The sequence below is a fragment of the Saccostrea cucullata genome, unplaced genomic scaffold, assembly GCF_032062105.1.
Source record: "Saccostrea cucullata isolate Sc308-1 unplaced genomic scaffold, CSIRO_AGI_Scuc_v1 ctg509, whole genome shotgun sequence".
NCBI lineage: Eukaryota > Metazoa > Mollusca > Bivalvia > Ostreida > Ostreidae > Saccostrea > Saccostrea cuccullata.
Genome location: NW_026919527.1, coordinates 1 through 20175, shown reverse-complemented (window position 1 = coordinate 20175; position 20175 = coordinate 1). Strand labels below are relative to the sequence as shown.

Sequence of the window (20175 nt, the reverse complement as noted above, 5' to 3'; positions counted from 1 at the left end):
GATATCTCAACACCTCGGATATCTCGACATTTCCCGATTGTCCCGCCGATGTGGAGATAAGGAAGTTTACCTGTAATAGTGTGTGGGTTAGTTTGATAACCGATAAAAGCATTCATTATTGTATAGAGATACATTGAAGCAAACTGATACGTTATGTACATGTACACCAACTTTTTACAGAGCACTTGCAGCTGCTACTTCAGTGAAGACCAAGAGATATTACTTTGGACTCCTGAAAATCCACACGAGTCGTGTCAATCTGAGCATGCTCACTGCCTCCAAACTTTCAGCTGACTTGAAGGCTCTGAAGAGAGACATGTCTCTACCACTTGTCAGATTCGAAGACGCCAAAGTGGATCTTGGTAATGTCTGAAATAGAATAAAAACTTAAATATTACTATCCGACAGGTTTTTCTGTTTCAATTTTAAAATTACACTCATATCTTAAATGTATGAGCCTGATGTTCATAAGTTTACTTCTCAAGGTATTGTAATATATTCAATCCTTTTACAGATCCTTTCATCAAAAGTCACCTGTTTGAAACCATTGTCTTCCTTCAGAAAGAGATAGGAGTCCACTACACTGAGGTTTTTACATTTTTGTCAGCCCTTAAAATATTTAATTTTTTCTAACTCGCAGTAATTGAAGTTTTCAAACAAAATCCAGTGTTTTCACTTGTATAGTAATTCATCAAGTTTGATGGAACACCGTATTACTGTAAACCAAGTATTATATTGGTGCGATAAATATCCGTGAGTTCCACGAGCAACCTCTGCTCGCGGATATTTATTGTCGCGAACCAGTTGTTCATTATAATTTCCATGTTATGATTAGAGTCACTTGCCCTTTTTTGAATGCCGATATTGATCCCGACACTTAAATATGTAATCACGGAAGAACTTCATTGCACTAGGAGCAGTTAGAATTTAATTACAAACATTCAGTAAAAAAATAAAAACGAATGGTAAATCTAAAACTTTTTGTCTAAAAATGATTAAAACTGTCAATAATTATATCAGCTTGTGTTATTGTTCATTTATTGTCACAGACGAGATAGAGAAAGCTTGGTTACAGTAATTACGGCTAATTATGACACAGCCCTGCTCTGTCCAAACCAATTGTAATAATTACCCTTTGGCTTGAATAATGCGTAAGCAGTACTCATGGTAGCATTTAACCTAGTTTAGGGGTGGATATAAGGTTTTAATTTGATACAAAAAATACTTGTGGAAAAAAAAATGTGACAACTTGTTCGCGGAAATAAATCGTCGCGGATTAGTTCTCTAGCGGTCAGTCGCGAATAAAAAATGACGCGTATAAAAACTGGTTTACAGTATGTAGATGTAGATGTTTATATAATGTTCATTGTATGGATTGCCTTGTTTGACAGGAGCTGAAGAGTCAGGCAGCCAAGATCCTGGGTTCTGTGGACTTCCTTGGGAATCCCCTGGGTCTGTTTAATGATGTCACAGAGGGAATTTCAGGTCTGATCAATGATGGCAATGTGAGGGGTCTCCTGACGAACGTCACACATGGAGTGTCCAACTCGGCTGCCAAGGTAATTAGCTTAGTTTGCAACTTGATAAGCAGTACATGCTACTGTTTATGTTCAAATTGTACAATATTTTTCATTAAATGTACATTATTCAAAGTGTTGAAACTCAAATTTAAAAAAGTGTCATAATATTTTTACATATAGACCGTGCATTTGTCATGTTACTTCCTAGTGGTTAATATTCTTTTGAATCAGCAATTTAGAATAGATTTTGAAAATGATTTCTTTAAAGTGTTTTATGCTGTTTGATGTTTATAGGTTGTAGGATCACTATCTGATGGACTTGGGACACTGAACATGGACAAAAATTACCAGGACAGACGGGAGCAGTTGAGGACCGGTGCCCAGTCCAGCGGGGGGCATATACTGGCTGGAGTCAAAGGTTTTGGTAATGGACTGTTTGGTGCTGTGACCAGTATATTCACTCAGCCCTATGATGGCTTCAAGGAAGATGGTATTGAGGTAATTCATTGCAGGAAATTCAAAGGGTTCTGAAATTTTAAGTAATTGAAGACTAGTAGAAAAGGGAAAAGTGTTTTTAAAAAAAATTATATTTGAATTTTTCAGCTGTAATTTGCTTTATGTGTTATCAGGGCCTTGTGACAGGGATAGGGAAGGGAGTGATTGGTACGGTGACTAAGCCTGTAGTCGGAGTACTCGACCTTGCCTCGGGTGCAGCTAACGCTATCAGGGACACCAGCAGTAGCAGCTCTCGTATCAGTCCCCCGCCCCTCCGACTCCCACGGTGCTGTCATGGGGCAGGGATGCTGCTGCCTCCTTATTCTCAAAACGATGCCAAGTCACAGAAACTACTGCATGATCTCAACAAGAGGAACCTGGAGGAATTGTAATTATTAGATAAAAGAAAAAATCATCTATCAATTAAATCAGACTTTCGCATGTATTAAGTCGTGAGTTTTTGTATGAATACTCATATAAGAAAATTTGTAATCTTTTTCTTATATTTATGTATTTATTAATAAGTAATCTGTTTGTATGTAAGTATGTTATGGTAAGAAATGGTAAAAAATTGAAGACCACTGTGAAACAAAGTGGGTGTAAAATGTTAAAAGACTAGAAAGTAATTAAATCTTTAAATTGTTTATGTGGTGGTTGTAGTTTCATAGCTGTAGAACAGCTGAGGAGAGAAGACAGACTGATGTCTCTGATCACCTCTAAACAGGTGTACTTCTTACTGGGGGGTGAGGCTGACTCTGGGAACATCATTCTCAAGGTCCCCCACAAAGAGCTGTTCCAGTGTCTGGTGGTGGAAATCAGTAAGTGATGGGGGCGATTCCAGTCAAATGGTTTTAACATAATTACATGACTGTTGTGTCTTGAAAAGTATATTTAGAGTTATTGTATCTTTCTTTGTTGATTTACAGAGGGCAGATATTACCTGGAGCTTGTGAGGTCACAAACATCAGCTTCTGATCAACAGAGGGTCCCCCAGATAAGATGTGACAAACAGACCATTGCTGAAAGGGTAAGTGATAAACAGACCGTGGCTTAGAGGGTAAGTGGGACAAACAGACCATGACTGAGAGGGTAAGTGTGTCAAACAGACTGTGGCTGAAAGGGTAAGTATGACAAACAGACTGTGGCTAAAAGGGTAAGTGTGACAAACAGACCGTGACTGTAAGGGTAAGTGTGACAAACAGACCGTGACTGAAAGAGTAAGTGTGTCAAACAGACCATGACTGAAAGGGTAAGTGTGTCAAACAGACTGTGACTGAATGGGTAAGTGTGACAAATAGACCATTGCTGAAAGGGTAAGAGTGACAAACAGAGCTTGGTTGAAAGGGTAAGTGTGACAAATAGACCATGACTGAAAGGGTTAGTCTAACAAACAGACCATGACTGAAATGGTAAATGTAACAAACAGCCTGTGGATGAAAGGGTAAATGTGACAGACAGACCGTGACTGAAAGGGCAAGTGTGACAATCAGACTGTGACTGAGAGAGTAAGTGTAACAAAAAGATTTGCTGAAAGGGAAAGTGTTACAATCAGACTGTGACTGAGAGGTTTAGCCTGACTGACTGTGGCTTAAAGGGTAAGTGTGACTAACAGACCATGACTGAAAGGTTAAGCGTGACAGACTAGGGCTTAAAGGTTAAGTGTATTAGACTGTTACACTTGTACAGTGGCTAAAAGGGTAAATGTGCCTAACAGATACTATTGTCGGAGGGATTTCTTTTTCTTATTATGCACATATTTGTCTTATCATTTAATTATTACCTTTATTAGAGAATCATATTAAAATGTACATGTACCTGGATATTAATGTAAACACTGCAGATTTGCATGTCTGTATTCAGCCATATTTACTGGTAATGAAAATCTCTGTAAACCGTAGAGTTCTTGTAAACTGTGTAACTTTGACTGGGACATAAAAATACATCATGTCAAAAAGTTCATACATTGGCTGTGCATGTTAACACAATGAAGGCTGGAGCACTACCAGTATGCTTCACTGTTATCTATTTCTTGTCAGGTGAGTCAACAGATCAACTACGCCCGTAATTTGTATGAAGAACAACAACACACACTGACGTCTACAGAGGCTGAAGATACATAGTGGATAAATAGAGCCATCAGAAAGAAACATGTTGTATGTGATTTATAGAGCCATCAGGAACAAACGTGTCATATTGGATTTATTTCATCACATGTGAATTACTTCATAACTTGGTGATAGAAAGTTTGAAAATGATGCATAATGATTTTTTTTCCCATACACATTTCTAGGAATGTATTTTGATTATACATTCATTTATTGTATTTGTAACTTGATATTAAAGATATGATTGCAAGACTTAGTCTAAGAGATTGTTAGATAATTAAATAAATGCATTTATCTGTCAGGAAATGAAACATTCAACAGCTGGTAATGTTGTGCTTCAATTCTGATGATAAACAAGTGTCCTGAATGTATTAATTAATCAGATTTGATTATAAACACATGATAAGATTTGCATATGTATGATTGTAATTTTATTGAAACTCTTTCTTTTTAATATAGAAATGGATCTATATGGTCAGAATTTTTGTTTGTTATTTGCCATTTGTTGATTATTAAAGAATAAATTGTTCATGATATTTGTTTTTCATTAAGTTTCTAATTAAATGCAAGTCAGTATATATAATTTCTTTTTGAATGAATTTATGTGAAGTGGTTAATAAAAAAAATGTATTTAACTGTTCCAACCCAGGTTATACTGTATAACTTGGTAAGATATTAAATGCATTGATTTTCTTTATAATTTGATTTAAGTATATAAAAAAAGAAAGCTTCACCTGAAAAACTGCATTAAATTGTGCAAAATTCAAATTAACATCAAGCAAACGGATATGTTTTTGACAGTGATGTAGGTAACACAGATTATACAATATACACGTATATGAATTTTTCAGTCAATCAAAAAGTGCATAAAAGCCTTGAATTATTTAAGAATGCTCTCAAGCTGTTATTTAAAGGAGCCGACGGGGGTTTTATTGTGTAAAAACTACAATAGAGAAACTATTTTTATACTATATATAACTTACAGTCAATGAACAAATTCTATCGAAATGCAAATGAAATATTTCATTTTGTTGACTTGAATCCATCAAGAGTAGAAATGACAATGATATCAGTGTATGTTTCTATTTATCGTAAGTTACATCTAAATACAATACACATGCCTCAAAAATGTATTTTTTTTTATTAATGGATAATAAATTTGGGGATCTCGCTCTCTTTCATCTTAGTTCTATTCGTTAATTGTAATGACAAATACATTTAATTAACATTAAAATTGGATTGAGATTAGCATGTTTTGTATTATCCGCAAATGCATGCCGTGCCACTCAGACGACCAAACGGGCCTCTAATTATGAAGAGTTCATCAATGGAAGTAGAACATCCTGACTGGTAGCTTGAATTACTTGTCAACAATAATGTAATTTTATAATTATATGTACTTATTAATATTAATAAAATTAATTCTCCATTTATAAAGAACTGGTCAATTATCTAGGTGTTTAGAAATCCAAACCAATTTGAAATGTGGTATATGCTTGATTTGCATCATAATAAATAGTAATGGTAATGTCAACATGATAAATTTTATAAATATTGAACCATTTTCCAAAGTGCTGTTTCCTGTCATGAATTGATGTAAAATTGATGATGTTTGACATATTTTGAATTTTTACTGGTCAGGTAGAAGAAAAGGTACTAAAGATGACCACTATATAATGGCTTCAGAGTGGAAAAAAGTGGAGTCTGGAGAAAAAATGCCTTTCTTCTTCCACAACAAGGAGAAAAATTGTCATGAGGTGAAAATTGTGTGGGGTGAGTATTAACTTTTGATGTGTCATTTTTAAATCAAGGTCACCTTATTTTAAGCAAGTTCAAGGTCACATACAATTACAAAAATTAAATAGATAATTTCAAAATTGCAGTGGTAGTATCATTTTTTTAAGCTTTACTTTTTTCTAAAAGCTGATTTGTTCTTATTTTTCAGTTAACATACAGTTCTAAACATGACCCATCCATCCAGAAGCCAGCACGACTTGTGTTTGATGTCAAACAGGAAGGAAAAGCTCGTAAACTGATAACGGTCAGATCAGCACTGATTGTCAGAAATGAACTTGACTCCAGCATTGACCTTAAGATGGCCACACACTCAGGCTTGGAAGGTAACTGTCTGTAAAAACTTAGTCATATCACATGTAAATAGTGTTTCCAGTCAAGTCCATTGTTTGATATAAACTGGTTTCCAAATGATTCCTTTCTTTAATGCTGCTTTCTTCATTGATTACTTCCTTTGTGGAAATATTTTATCCACAGTAAATTGAATAATTTACCAAGGAGAGTATATCTTTATCATGGGAATGAAATTTTTTATACTTGTTTTATCAGCACGGTTCTCCACAAGGGGTTTTACCATGGAGGTGCGCCATGGTTAAATTTGTGTGCGCCATGGTTAAATTTGCTGCGCCATGGTTAAAATCCGCGCCCGCCATGGTTAAATTTAAGAATTTAAAACTTGCATTTTCAGAGATTACACCTGCAATATACTATCTGAGTAGTTAATTGTGTTTATACAACGTGGTGTGAAGCCCCCCAAGCGCACGGGGACAGGTAATAGTGCTAATTACCCACGGTCGATCAGCTGTGAATGTGCCGAGAAGCGTGAGAATTCATGAATTGAAGGTCGGTCGGCCAGCTGTTTTATCAGTATGAGTAGATATCTAATATATAAACTACTGTTAACGGGGCTCTGTATTTTTGTATTACACTTTATTTTGTTGAATTCTAACTGTGTCCAGTTTACTTCATAATAATTAGAAGATTTACAAGAATTCAAAGACATATAGTAACGATGTCTCGTAGTTGACACGCATCCGAGCCAGGGTAGTCGAAACTAAGTAGTTTTTTAGCTCTACTGGTCAGAGACCAGAAGAGCTTATGCGATAGTAATGCGTCCGGCGTCCGTCCGTCTGTCTGTCTGTCTGTCTGTCTGTCCGTCTGTCTGTAAACAATATTTCAAAACGCTACTCCTCCTACAGTTTTGGTCTGATTTCAAAATAACTTGGCACACAAGTAGACTACACTAAGATACATAGAATAGTGCATCGGTTTTTAATTTCGATGAACGGTGTTGCCATGGTTACTAAAAATAGAATTTTCTGTGAAATTCCTTAAAAACGCTACTCCTTCTACAGTTTTGGTCTGATTTTAATATAACTTGGCACACAATTAGACTACACTAAGATACATAGAATAGTGCATCAGTTTTTTATTTCGATGAACGGTGTTGCCATGGTTACTAAAAATAGAATTTTCTATGAAATTCCTTTAAAATGCTACTCCTTCTACATTTTTGATCTAATTTCAATTTAACTTGGCACACAATTAGACTACACTAAGATACAAAGAATAGTGCATCAGTTTTTGATTTCGATGAACGGTGTTGCCATGGTTACTAAAAATAGAATTTTCTGTGAAATTCCTTTGAAACACTACTCCTTCTACATTTTTGGTCTGATTTCAATATAACTTGGCACACAAGTAGACTACACTAAGATACATAGAATAGTGCATCGGTTTTTGATTTCAATGAACAGTGTTGCCATGATTACTAAAAATAGAATTTTCTGTGAAATTCCTTTAAAATGCTACTCCTTCTACAGTTTTGGTCTGATTTCAGTATAACTTGGAACACAAGTAGACTACACTTAGATACATAGAATAGTGCATCAGTTTTTGATTTCAATGAACGGTGTTGCCAAGGTTATTAAAAATAGAATTTTCTGTTAAATACCTTTAAAATGCCAAGTACAAACCAGTAGAGCTACAGTCTCGACAGAGACTTCTGGTTTAACGTCTGAAATCTTGATGATATTAGCCCAAAAATACTCTGTAAAAAATCAATATTCCTCTGTATTTAATTAATTTCCCCTGCTGTGTTTTTTAAGATTTGACTATTATCGTTTCGATAAAATGTGCATAGGACCTAAGTGTCAATCGCCGTCTTATTTTTAGAGTTACTTCCCGTTGTTATGAGACGTCGCGTGGCGCTATTTTAGCACTGGGGCACGTGGAGAAGTAAACAGAACTTGGTGAAAAACTCATTATCTAGAAAAATAGAATGCTTAGAAAAAAAAGGACACTTATCCAATTGTTCCTTTGTGTGTTTACTTAAAAAAAATACTACCCATTCATCAGTTTTAGTCATATTTAAACAAAACATTTCATACAACAGGCTACAACAATTCTTACAATTATAAATTTCTGAATAATATTGCCCTGGTTTATGTATCAACAATATTTTTTAATTCCTTCGGAAGATTACTACAGTTTTGGGCAACTTCTGGTACATTTGTGAGGTAAAATACAGGATAAATCCTTTTGAATTTTAATTCTTATTTTTTTTTTTAACTTTAAACAGAGTTAGTTATTCCATTGTTTTGTGTTGCAATGGTAAAGTTTACAAATTGTTAAACCAGTCATTGATTAATGAAGATTAGGAAGTCTAATGCGCATTCGAGTTTTTGGTCACATTTTGTCTTTACGCAGCTTCCTCCATGGTTAAATTTTCAAATGTGGAGAACCCTGATCAGTACAGTAAAATAAGCTGAAAGTGAAATTCCAGGGATGTGCAATTTTAATTTACAAAATGTTTTAAAAGCATATTGTTAGCAGGAATTACATGTAATTACAAGCATTTCACTATAACCATGTTTTACTGTAGATTATTTTGTTTCATAATCATTTTCACCATTCACCACATAGTAAAATAGACAGATATCTTTTAATTGGGAATCCAAAAAAGTATTCATGAAATGTTTACTATTGAAATCAATTACATGTAATAGTATTGTGCAATTTGTTCAGTATAATGATTATTGAAGGGTACACTATTCAGGATATTCAAACAAAGTGTTTTATGTCAGAATAAGAATCACTGTAGATACTGGTACACTGTCAGTGTGTTGGTTTTATATTGTCCTACATAGAGATTGTTCTCATCATCCACACACACACTAATGGGATACCCTACCCCTTGTTGTGGTGTGAGTAATAGAGACAAGAACTGACCATCCTGATCAAGGAGGTGAACAGAGTTACTGAGACTATCACACACCAGGATGTGACCGAGGACATCAGTACAGATTCCATAGGGATAGAACCATGACTCCTGACCTGTGTAGAAGAACCTGTGTTGTCCTGATTTATTCACCACCGCTACTGCCCTTTTATTATATTCTGATACACAGATATCTCCATTGATGTTTTCTGTGATGTAGTGTGGATTACTATACAGTTCCCATCCTTCGCTATCCCTCTGTATGTTCTGTAGTTCTTTTCCTGTCTTGTTGTACCTGGTGACTTTACCCTCTTCATCTGTCCTCATCCCCACCAGTAAGTCCCCGTTGATGTGGGAGGAGTGTATGCTGCGTGGTTCCCAGTCTCCAGTTTTAATGAATTCAGTGATTTTATTATCCTGTGTTATCCTATTGATGACTTTCTTGTCTTGGTCTGTAAAGATCAGATCCCTGTCCTGTGTGACTGTGTGGTAACCAAGTCCACCACTGGTTTTTATCTTCTGTATCACATTCCCCTGTAGATCTGTTTGGACAAGATTACCCACATTGTCACTGATCCAGAGTCTGTCTGATTGATCTAGTGATACATGGTATACATCATCAACACCTGGTACATTGAACTCCCTGACCTTGGTGACAGAGGCAGATAGAGACATTGTTTGTTTCTTGTCAGATTTCACTTGTTTATCTTGTTTTGTCTGTTCACTTGTAGATTTCATTGATGTAGCAATAGGAAGAATTTCCATTGACTTTACTCTTCTTAGTTCTGCCTTTCTATCTGATTTAATTACTTTCCCTAATAACTTTGCAACATCATTTTTGTTGTATCCAACAGAAGAAAATTCTGGTGTGATAGGTTTTGTGGTTTCTGGTATGGATTTTATTTTTAAGTTGTCTAGAAGTTGAGTTGTGAAGTTAGTGAGCTCATTAGAGGACAGGTAACTCTGGAACTCTTTAACAAGGTCGCTGAGATAGGCAATATAATCATCAAATGTCTTCTCTTGGCTCTTTAATTTCTCCAGTAATGACTTCTCTATTTGGTTTAATTCTTCCATATTTTCTGAGAGCACTGTGTCCACCATGTTTTTGAGAGACTCGGCTTCAGCCTTCATGGATGTCCGTATGCTGTCCATGATCTGTTTAACTTCTGTGGCATCTTCCCGAACTTCTCTCTGTAAATCCTGTGACGTAGGAACAAAGTAATTATGGATTTTAGAGAGTTCCTTTTGGCAAAGTTCAAATTTCTCTGTATAAATAGATTCTAAATCGATAAAGCAATGTCTCTGGTGCTCTTGCATTGTTGAACACTTTGAACATAAAGGAATATTGCAGTCTTTGCAGTAAATATCTACTTCTTTGTTGGGGTGGATCTTGCATTTTTTCACAGGAAGTTGTCGTCTACGTTTCTGATAAAGGACCACTTCATGGTTTTTGTTTTCTGGAATCTTTAAATGTTGGTCTCTGCATGGTTTACACATCTGATGATGGCAGGAATTGCAGTAAAATTCACAATTTCTCTCACAATCTTCAAAACCACATTCTAGAAAGTGTTGGGCAGTGCCTGGAATTTTAGGTTTGGAATGTGCCATCTGAAATTAACATTTAAAAGTTTGTTACATGCATATGGGTTCCGGAACTGCAGCAGTTAAATTACATCTTCAATTTAATTGTTAAAGCTGAACTGCAATAATGTTGTCTGGCTCTAATTATAGACTGAAGATGAATCTCCCTATTCAAAACTACTCTATTGTATTAAACTTTAAGTTATGTAAGAGAAGTTGTACTTAATGAAAAAAATTCCTTTTTTGAGAAAAATTTAAATTTCCTGTCTGCAGACAACCCAGTACTTACTTTTAATGCAAATGACCTCTAAATGTATATATCTGCTAACAAACAAACTTTGGAATGTCAGAGTGAGATTTTAGTCGAGACTTTGACGAGATCTGTAATTTACTTCCTGGTTGGAGATAAATATAGATTTAAATGTATCACCTGTACTTTTAAATTGACTAAATGAAGAACATTCCAGGACCTTTGATAAATGTAGTTTGTTATTACATGGAAAAAATTTTAAACAAATTCTGAATTTCAAATTTGGTGAGATTAAAAAAATATGTGTATTAAGCTTTTATTGAATAACAGACTAAGTATGTTTTCCCTTCTCCCAAATATCTCCATCTTCACTTATTTGGATCTTGTATGTGAATGGTGGGGTGGGGGTGGGTTGGCTAAAGCTAAGGTTAAAAGAATAACAGTTTTGTTAAAAGTGTATCTTTCTGCATACAGGTAAATTTAACATCATTGAAATCCCAGCCAATGGAACCTTACCACTTCCACTTCCATATGTGTCTTCCATGCTCTATGTTAGGCCATCTGATTGGCCGGTCAAGTATTGCAATCAACCAATCCAATGGCAGCATGTTGGTTTGGCAGGGGAAGTCAAGGAGAGAATAATGAAATGTGACTCTTCGGAAAGGAATGGTGTTTATAGGTAACACTAACTCCTATAAACCTTTATTTCTTTGTTGTATGCAGCAGAAAAAAGTCAATTTATTTGTTTTATCTACAATGGATAATTATTAAAAAAAATTAAGTTTTGAATTTATATATTGATTTATATTTATATTTTTCATTAAATGAATATAAATCCAATTTCCAATTTATTTCTCTGCAAGCATTGGTAAAACAAATTGATTTGCATAAATTATCACCAGTTTTGTTCGGTATATAGAACAAAGTAATTGCCTGATAAACAGTTAACTTAAAATAAATCATTGCCAAAAATGGGAAAGAGAGTATATTGGGTGATGGATGGTATTCTTAATTTTGAAAAAGAAGATTTGTTGTTTAGATTGAAATTTATTTGTCTTCTGGTAGAATTTGATTGGATGTGTTTGTATATCTTAGATTCTGTGTGTCAGTCAAGCGGGAGAACTACCCTGAGCAATTACTGACAGAGGACTCGAGTTTGATTCTACCAGGACACACAGTATCCATACGTCCACCTGTGATCATTCGTAACCTTCTGCCCATAGAGCTGAGATACTACATCAAAGACACACAGATCTGTGGAACAGTGAAGACAGGAGAGAAGGCCTACCTACATGCTGTAAGTATACAGTCAGGATTGGGGCCTTTATTAAAATGTACTCCCCTACATGCTGTAAGTATACAGTCAGGATTGAGAAATGTACCCCCCTACATGCTGTAAGTACAAGCAGGCTTGAGGCCTTCATTAAAATGTACTCCCCTACATGCTGTAAGCACAAGCAGGCTCAAGGCATTCATTAAATAAAAGTCCTGTATAATCTACTGTGATCCACATTGGTAGTTTGTTTATATAAAGGTTTAAGGGCCACACCTTCTTGCAAGGGGAGATAATTATAAATTTGTGAAAATTGCATTCAATGTCAAAATTAACTACTGGGCAAAGAAGATTAAACTAGTATGAAAACAATCTCAGGTAGCCTAAACTTAAGTTTATTCACACACACTATCTGTTACAGGCCGATCCCCAGCAGGCGTTGGAGCTGGGACTGAATCTGGAGAACTTCCCCACCTGTAAAGAGTTGGTGGTTCCCCCTGTCACCACCTGCCCCCAGTACCACAAGGTCAAGATTCGTCTGTACGACACCAAGAAACGGCTGCTGGAGTTAGTCATCAAAATCATCTTCAGGAAGGGAGGATCTGTCTCTGTAGGTTCTAGTGAATTCTGATGCTGCTGAAAACATTGATTTCTTTATTAAAACTAGTACAATTTACTTGTAAAATTGTTGAAGGTTTCATTGTATTTTTCTATTTTTCCTCTTGAAAGATAATTAGAAGAGCCCTAGTAAATGTTTGTAGTTTTTTTGTTATAAATAAACTTTCAATGTATTTTACAGTCTTGCGCTTAACTTTTTTGACTACAAGCCCGTAGGGCAAGTTAAAGTATAAAATTTGGTAGCCCAAATGAAATTTTACTAGGCTAAGCCCAACTCAAGAGTAATAACAAATTAAAAAAATATGTTTTGATAAGTGCAATCACATTTGCATTTCTGATCTAATTCAATTTGATCACTAAACGTTCAAAATCACTTAGATTGTTTTAAATACTTTTCTGCATCAGTTCAGCTGCAGTTAACAGTGTGACATGCACACATCTTTAAATAAAGAAATACTTACAGTAAGATTATGAAAATTTAACTATGTATCTGGGTTTAAGAATAGTTGATATCATATATTTATTACTCTTTTATTTATTCATAAGAAAATTAATTAAGGGGTATTTCGGTGATTCCAAGGGGCATTTCGGTGATTCGTAGTACCGGTGTATTCAGTCCATGGTCAGATTTCCAGCAAATTTTGCTGACGCTTTGATTCTACGTACTTCATTTTGTGAAACAAGTTTTATTTCTTCTGGAAGAGCCCTCCTGTTCGTGAATCACTGACCTGGGATAGCCTTCTTGATATTTTATAAAAGGAATCATACTTAAAAATCGCCACCGCAAATTTACTAAATAGCCCATCAGGCATGCGCGTAAATAATTTTTGGTAGCCCGATCCCGATTTTACTAGACTCGGTCATCGGGCTACCGCTTAATTTCGAAGACTGTTTTATATTAATTCTGGGATGATTTATGATTATTATGTAACTACTCTAAAGTTTCTCATGAACATTATAGAAATAACCATGTGATTATCTTCTTTCTAGATCCATGTGACGGCCCCTTACTGGTTGGTCAACAAGTCAGGGCTCCCCCTGGTGTTCAAACAGGACTTCTCCCAGCAGGATGCTGGTGGACAGTACGAGGAACATGAACTGGCCCGCTCCGTCACCCCACTACTGTTCTGTTACGCCGAGAAGGACCTTCCCAATCTGTGAGCACATTGTCATTATCTTATAGCTTCACTACTGTATATATGTGTTTCAAAAGCTGAAAACCATGAATTCTTTGAACATCATTTTCAAAGATTTAATGAACATCGTAGCTTTGTAGTAAGAAATGAAATAGTTTTTAATTCCTTTTCTCTAAATGTATTTGTAAGGAATTTTATTTGAGGTATGGTTGGTTTCCTAGTTTAACATTCCTTCAAAGTTGTTCACTGATATTTAGACCTCACCACTTTCCTGTGTGTTTTCTGAATGAAGGACTAAATTCTCAAGTTACTGTAAATAGACCCTGATAAGCTAATTTGATAGGATGATGCCTCTTAGCATACATTCAACTGTTCCTTCTTCACTGATTACTTACTTTTTTTTTCCTTTGACAGATGTACAATGAGAGTAGGAAAGTCAGTGCAGGGTCCAGACAGTGTCCCTGTGTGGTAATACTTTACTTTTGATATTTATTTTAGCTCAGCTGAGTAAAAAGCATCCCTTAGGTTGTGTAGATGCATGTTCACTTAAATCATGACCAATGGAACTATTGTTTGCCTACTTTATATTCTGAGTTAAAATTTTTCAAAGGAAAAAATTTTTTCATTCATGATTTAAATTTTATTTTGGAACAATTTATGGTGTACTTGCAAGCTTACTCTTGTCCTTTTATCTGACCCAGGTGTAAGCGGTTCTCCCTGGAGAGTGGTACCGGCATGAGGAGACTGAATGTGGTTCCCAAGACTGGCAACCGCCCAGACTGGTTAGTACAACTACAAAGTCAAGCCAAGCTGTCCTTGGCCATTTGTATCCCTAACACACAGTAAGTCCAATAGAGGCTGGGAGGGGAGCAGTTCTGTCTCGGGTGAAGGGAGGAGCATGACTGTATGAGGAGGCCCCAGGGTGTTCTGATAGTATCCGATACCATACCCCCACTGTACTACTGATAGTATCCGATACCATACCCCACTGTATTGTATTTTATCTCCTGGCTTTGGATTGGCATGAAGTACCTGAGGGCTTAAAAATATAGGGTCTTGTCATATTGGTGTACTGTTTTCTTAGTGCTTATTTATTTTAACTTTTGGAATTCTTATACTATATTTTCCTTAAAAAGGTATTATTGTAATAAATTTAAATTAAATTTAAATTTATGAATCATATTTCACACACTCAAAGATACTGTAAACCAACTTTTATTCGCCACAACTTTATTTCACGATTTACTGGGAGTAAACTAGTTCTTGACGATAAATTTTCGCAATCAAGCTTTTTTTGGAACTGTTTTTAATAGAAAAAGAAACTTTAAGGACCCGTTCGCGGCGAGAAATATTCGCGATGACGAAGCTCTTGCGCCCCTCGCGAAAATTTCTCACATGCAAATAAAAGTTGGTTTACAGTACTTATTTATAAGCAGGCCATGTAATCTTCCTGTTACGTGCAGCCAATATTTTTTTTAATGATACAGTATATAACTTATATAATTACCTGTAAAGAAATATTTTAAGAGCCGTGATAAACTGATCATATTATGAATAAAAAAAGAATTTTGACTTTCAATAAAAAGTGGGTTTTTTTTTTTAATTAAATATGAAGATCTGATTAGGCTTGTATTGAATTTTATATATATGTTTTTAAGGGTGTACAACATTGGTATAGGGGTTCACCAAGGGAAGGGACTCTATGCTGACACAAACATTGTGACCTTTGCCCCCTTGTATGAAATTGACAACCAATCCAGTCACAAATTAGCGATCGCTCAGAGACATCTTGCCCAGTCTGAAGTGAGTACATGTTGGAATCATTTGATGGCGATTTTCTTAAATTGTTTTCAGAGAATATCATGTATGTGTAAATTTTCATGCCAGGAAAGGGGAAAACATAATTTATTCAGTTCATTTTTTCTCAGGATATAAATTCATTTTAGGAATTGCCACGGAAGTTAGATTTTTGTGCACATTTTGTAAACTTGATCTCTTGCAGACAATGAAGCTAGACACCTGTTTGATTGCCCTTCCACAATGTAAGCTTCCATTTCATTGGCCAAGACTTGACCTTGACCAGTTGTTATGTGTAAATCTATTGGATGTGGGATCTTCCTCCTGGTCAGGTGGATTCAGAATTGACAAAACGGATTCTTTCCACATTAATATAAGGTATGAATTGATCTTCTTGTAAATAATATTTATACCCCTGCTGCGAAGGAGAGGGGGATATTATACAATTATTGCTGTTTTTTTGAGGTCAATACAATGATTTAGCCATCTGAGGAGTACAATATTCACCGAGCCCGAAGGGCGAGGTGAATATTGTACTTCGAAGATGGCTAAATCATTGTTTGACCAAAAAACAGCAATAATTGTTTTATTATATGATCCACTGATAAAATTATACAGCTCATTACTTGTTTGCATTTAATTAAGTCCTAGCCAAATACAAGACAGAAGCAGAATTAAAATGTGAATAAACCTTACCAGTAGTATCAATTTGATTTTTTTTTTTATCAATTTTAGTTGCCATGAAAAAATATATAATGGCAGTCTTTTTTATAGGATAGATTTTGAAAGGAAGGAGTATTATCAGGAAAAAATGACTGCTAAAAAGTTAAAACAGTAAAAGTGTTGGAGGGGGGTCCCTGCATCCCCTCTTACCACCCTCACCCTAAAATATATATTCGTTTATGTTTTGTTCACATGAAAAAAAAAAATCATAGTCGTTTAAATAGCTTTCCAAAACAATTTGTATCAATTTGGAATATCCCAATCTATTTTTAGATCAATGTAGAGGAAATAAATCCTTGTATTGACCTGGAACGTCACGTGCAGGTCAATACAACGTAATATTTTTCTAACATAGTTGGATCTCAGCCAATCAGAGAGATGGAAATTATTCAATCATATAATAAACTGTTTTACCCTTGTGTGTTTGTGTGTCCGTTTTATACATGACAAATTTTCGTTGCAGTTTTCTCAGCAACTACTCATCGTAGATCTTCACATATTATACATGGCTTTGGGGAGTTCTTGTCCAAAAGAAATTGAGACACAATGAAAAAAATTCAGTGCTGCTTTCTTTATGAGAGTTGTGATGAATTAGATGTTACCTGAATAAATGTGTAAATCTATTTTTAGGGATGATCAGAACGTGAGTCATCTGCTGAAGGTGGAGATAGTGATGGAGGGACCCACCTACTTCATTGTGTTTGGGGACGCAGGGGAAGTCCCCCCTCCCATCAGAATCGACAACTGGGCTGAAGTTAGTGGACTTTGTCTTGTATATTATATAAAACTCTGAGGAAAAATAGTTGTATTGTCTTGTAATTATAGAATCTGAATTATAGGACAATATATACCGTATAAGTGGAAATTTTAGCGAGACGCAAATTTAGCAATTTGTCCTTAAAAACTGGTAATTTATTTTTAGCAAGATGTTATTTTAGCGATTTTAAAATGCACATTTTAAAAGCTATTACAAGTAAAACGGGATTAATTTTTAGCGATATTCAATTTTAGCAACCTGGACACCCTCGCTAATAATGCCAAAATTAAATCCTCGCTAAAAATTTTACGTATACGGTATGCAATTTTCATTCAATTCAATATTTTAGATTCCTGTGGAATATTTCCAAAGTGACACAACAGAACAGAAGCTGAAAGCTTTTGTTCAGCCTGGGGTACAATGTAAGCCTCAAATTACATGTACTGTATACCAGGATATTTTCACCACGTTTTATTTTTGCCACTAGTGCCCTCTCCTTGATTGGGCGAATTTAAATGGGGCAATTCAAATTACACCTCATAATTTCTTAAACAGAACTAAGGCTGGGCGAATATGAAATAAGGCAAAATTGTTCACAAGTTCAAAAGGGAAATAAAACGGGGCGAAAATAATCCTGTATACAGTATATGTCAGTTGCTTTTCTCTGCCCTAATTAATAGATACAATTATATTGTCAGTGTCTATATTAAGTATATTTCTTTAAAACTGAATTTTAAATGTAAAATTCCCGATAGTACCTTATGCCTGGGATGAGCCAATGTTGAGTCACTCCATAACACTGAGAGTTAAGGGAGGAACTAGTGCCACCTACAATATGGACAAACTGGAGGAAAGGGAAGCAACTCTGTTATCCTAACTTTATTTACCTGGCGCATCAGCTACCTTTCCAAGGTGTGTTCTATTTAATAAGCTTGATCAATATTAGTCTAGAATTGGAAATCAGTTTTCTGTAATAAAATGTTGGTTTTGATGTAGTTTCACTTGCAGGTTTTGTCAAAATGAAATCATGCAATTCTTCATTTTATAATTAATCAATTATCTTGAATGTTTAAATTTTAATTATTTCTATTTTATTTTAAGAAGGTCGACACAGGATAGTCCTCACACAGAACTGGTTTTAGAAGTTGTTCAAGATCAGTACATCAAATTTTGTAAAAAGGTAAAGTAATATATGTTTTGCAAAATACATGCAGCTTTAGAAGTAATAGCTTTTTTCTTCATTTTTCAATGAATGAGGTTTGGCATAATGATGACTAAGGAAAGAAATTGGAATAAATATAAGGAAACATTAAAGGTACTTGGACACAGATTTACGTTATTATTTTCTCTATAAGATTACGACTTATAATATATTTTAATAGCATTTCACACAAAAATTAATTAAAAATCTTATTTCGTTTAAAAGATATTGATATTTCAAATTTTTCGGCGGGTTTGATTGACATATCGGTGCACGCTCACAAATTTGATTTTATTCTTAATCCTTAGTAAAAGTGGCAATCTCGTTTTGTATAAATGAAAAATATTAATACTATTATAGAAAACCAGAGTAGACACGTTCGAAAGCAAAACAAACACACAATATATTGTCAGTCCGTGCAGTTGTGGTAAGCAGACTGTGACGATTGAACACACCCAGTGAATTCTAAATATAAACAATAACAGAACTTGAGCCCTGTTTATAAAAACTGTGTACATAACACGAGTGTGCTCGATTTGCTAAAATCTGCACGCATCTCTTAGTTCGGAATGACGATACTTGTGAAAGTGTTTTGCTTTCTAACATTTCTACTCTGAATAAAATTATTTTTCTTGATAAAAGTTTTAATATTTCTCATTAAAACACATCAAAATTGCCACTTTTCCTAATGATTAAGAATAAAATTAAAATATGTGAAAGTGCAAGGATGTGTCAATCAAACCCGCCAAAAATTTAAAGTTTTAATAACTTTTAAACGAAATAAGATTTTTAATTTATTTATTTTTTGTGTGAAATGCTATTAAAATATATAATTCGTGATATTAAACAGAAAAAATTAGAAAAGATTAACTTCAAATGTGTATCCAAGTACCTTTAATAAGATAACTTGACTGTTGATTAATTTAATTTTGGAGTTTAAGTCAAATGAAGGTTTTAAGTCCTCCTAGGTTATTATGTGAATTCAATTTATGTGCTGTGAATGCATCTACAGTAACATGTTTTTGACAATATGTCTGTAAAGCTAGGATATTGGTAATTAGATAATTTATTGATTAACAGGAGATTGGTAATCGTAACCAGTTATGGAGAATGACCAGCGGGGGTATGTTAGAGCATGAGGGGTCGATATCTCCCGAGACCCCCACAATCGGTCCTCCTACCCCTCAGGGAAGAGCATGGTACTCTGGACATAGATGACATCGCCCCCAGACCGGGGAGGGTTGTCCCCCTCACCCTCAGAAAACGAGACGAGCGCAGGAAAGCCACACAGACCTGGAAGTTCACCGAGGTAGATTTTGTATTGGTTAAATAAACATTTTATGGTTTTAATCAATCATATTTGTTTTAAAAAGTCTGTAGAAATCAAGATAAAAAAGGCTATTGCTAAAATTAAATTTTCAAAATGATGATGCAAGAAGTGAGTAAATTTTGAATGTTTGTGTGTATACAGTTGAATTTTATCTCAATGACACTTTACAACGTTTAACTTTATTATTGTAAAAAAAAGTAACAAACAAACAATGTACCTAGAAAAAAAAGTAAAGAAAGTGTTTTTAGAAATTTAAATTTAAGATTTATAATTATGAATTTTAATATGACTTAAAGAATTTTACCTTGCTTGCACTCCCAGGGTTTTACTCTTGGCTTTTTTCAGGATGGTGATTTTGCTTTCTGATGGTGCTAT

The 20175-nt window shown here is 34.9% G+C and overlaps 3 protein-coding genes across 3 annotated transcripts; 2 read left to right on the top strand and 1 right to left on the bottom strand.

Moving 5' to 3' along the window:
* On the top strand, positions 1-4636 carry LOC134233105 (intermembrane lipid transfer protein VPS13D-like). The gene is made up of 9 exons (XM_062715100.1): positions 1-86; positions 181-362; positions 515-588; positions 1392-1559; positions 1815-2018; positions 2150-2403; positions 2676-2833; positions 2942-3042; positions 4052-4636. The coding sequence occupies exons 2-9, from the start codon at positions 266-268 to the stop codon at positions 4133-4135; spliced, it is 1140 nt and encodes a 379-aa protein (XP_062571084.1). The 5' UTR covers positions 1-86; positions 181-265; the 3' UTR covers positions 4136-4636.
* Positions 4637-6059: 1423 nt separating this feature from the next.
* LOC134233062 (intermembrane lipid transfer protein VPS13D-like) lies at positions 6060-18173 on the top strand. The gene is made up of 12 exons (XM_062715062.1): positions 6060-6240; positions 11440-11644; positions 12061-12262; positions 12660-12848; positions 13847-14013; positions 14407-14460; positions 14694-14774; positions 15651-15795; positions 15995-16167; positions 17143-17266; positions 17619-17691; positions 18025-18173. Exons 1-12 carry the CDS (start codon positions 6216-6218, stop codon positions 18144-18146), a joined length of 1560 nt encoding a protein of 519 aa, XP_062571046.1. The 5' UTR covers positions 6060-6215; the 3' UTR covers positions 18147-18173.
* LOC134233094 (tripartite motif-containing protein 2-like) lies at positions 8703-11124 on the bottom strand. Its single transcript, XM_062715091.1, has 2 exons — positions 11005-11124; positions 8703-10742 (listed from the first exon to the last, which is right to left on the bottom strand). The coding sequence occupies exon 2, from the start codon at positions 10740-10742 to the stop codon at positions 9009-9011; it is 1734 nt and encodes a 577-aa protein (XP_062571075.1). The 5' UTR covers positions 11005-11124; the 3' UTR covers positions 8703-9008.
* Positions 18174-20175: the final 2002 nt, after the last annotated feature.

Excerpts from the sequence above, each read along its gene's own strand:
- LOC134233105 (XM_062715100.1), top strand. The coding sequence starts at position 266 with ATGCTCACTGCCTCCAAACTTTCAGCTGACTTGAAGGCTCTGAAGAGA. Across the intron at positions 589-1,391 it reads TAGGAGTCCACTACACTGAG|GAGCTGAAGAGTCAGGCAGC; the intron begins GTTTTTACATTT and ends CTTGTTTGACAG. Across the intron at positions 3,043-4,051 it reads AACAGACCATTGCTGAAAGG|GTGAGTCAACAGATCAACTA; the intron begins GTAAGTGATAAA and ends ATTTCTTGTCAG.
- LOC134233094 (XM_062715091.1), bottom strand. The coding sequence starts at position 10,742 with ATGGCACATTCCAAACCTAAAATTCCAGGCACTGCCCAACACTTTCTA.
- LOC134233062 (XM_062715062.1), top strand. The coding sequence starts at position 6,216 with ATGGCCACACACTCAGGCTTGGAAG. Across the intron at positions 12,263-12,659 it reads AGAAGGCCTACCTACATGCT|GCCGATCCCCAGCAGGCGTT; the intron begins GTAAGTATACAG and ends TATCTGTTACAG. Across the intron at positions 17,692-18,024 it reads TGTTCAGCCTGGGGTACAAT|TACCTTATGCCTGGGATGAG; the intron begins GTAAGCCTCAAA and ends AATTCCCGATAG.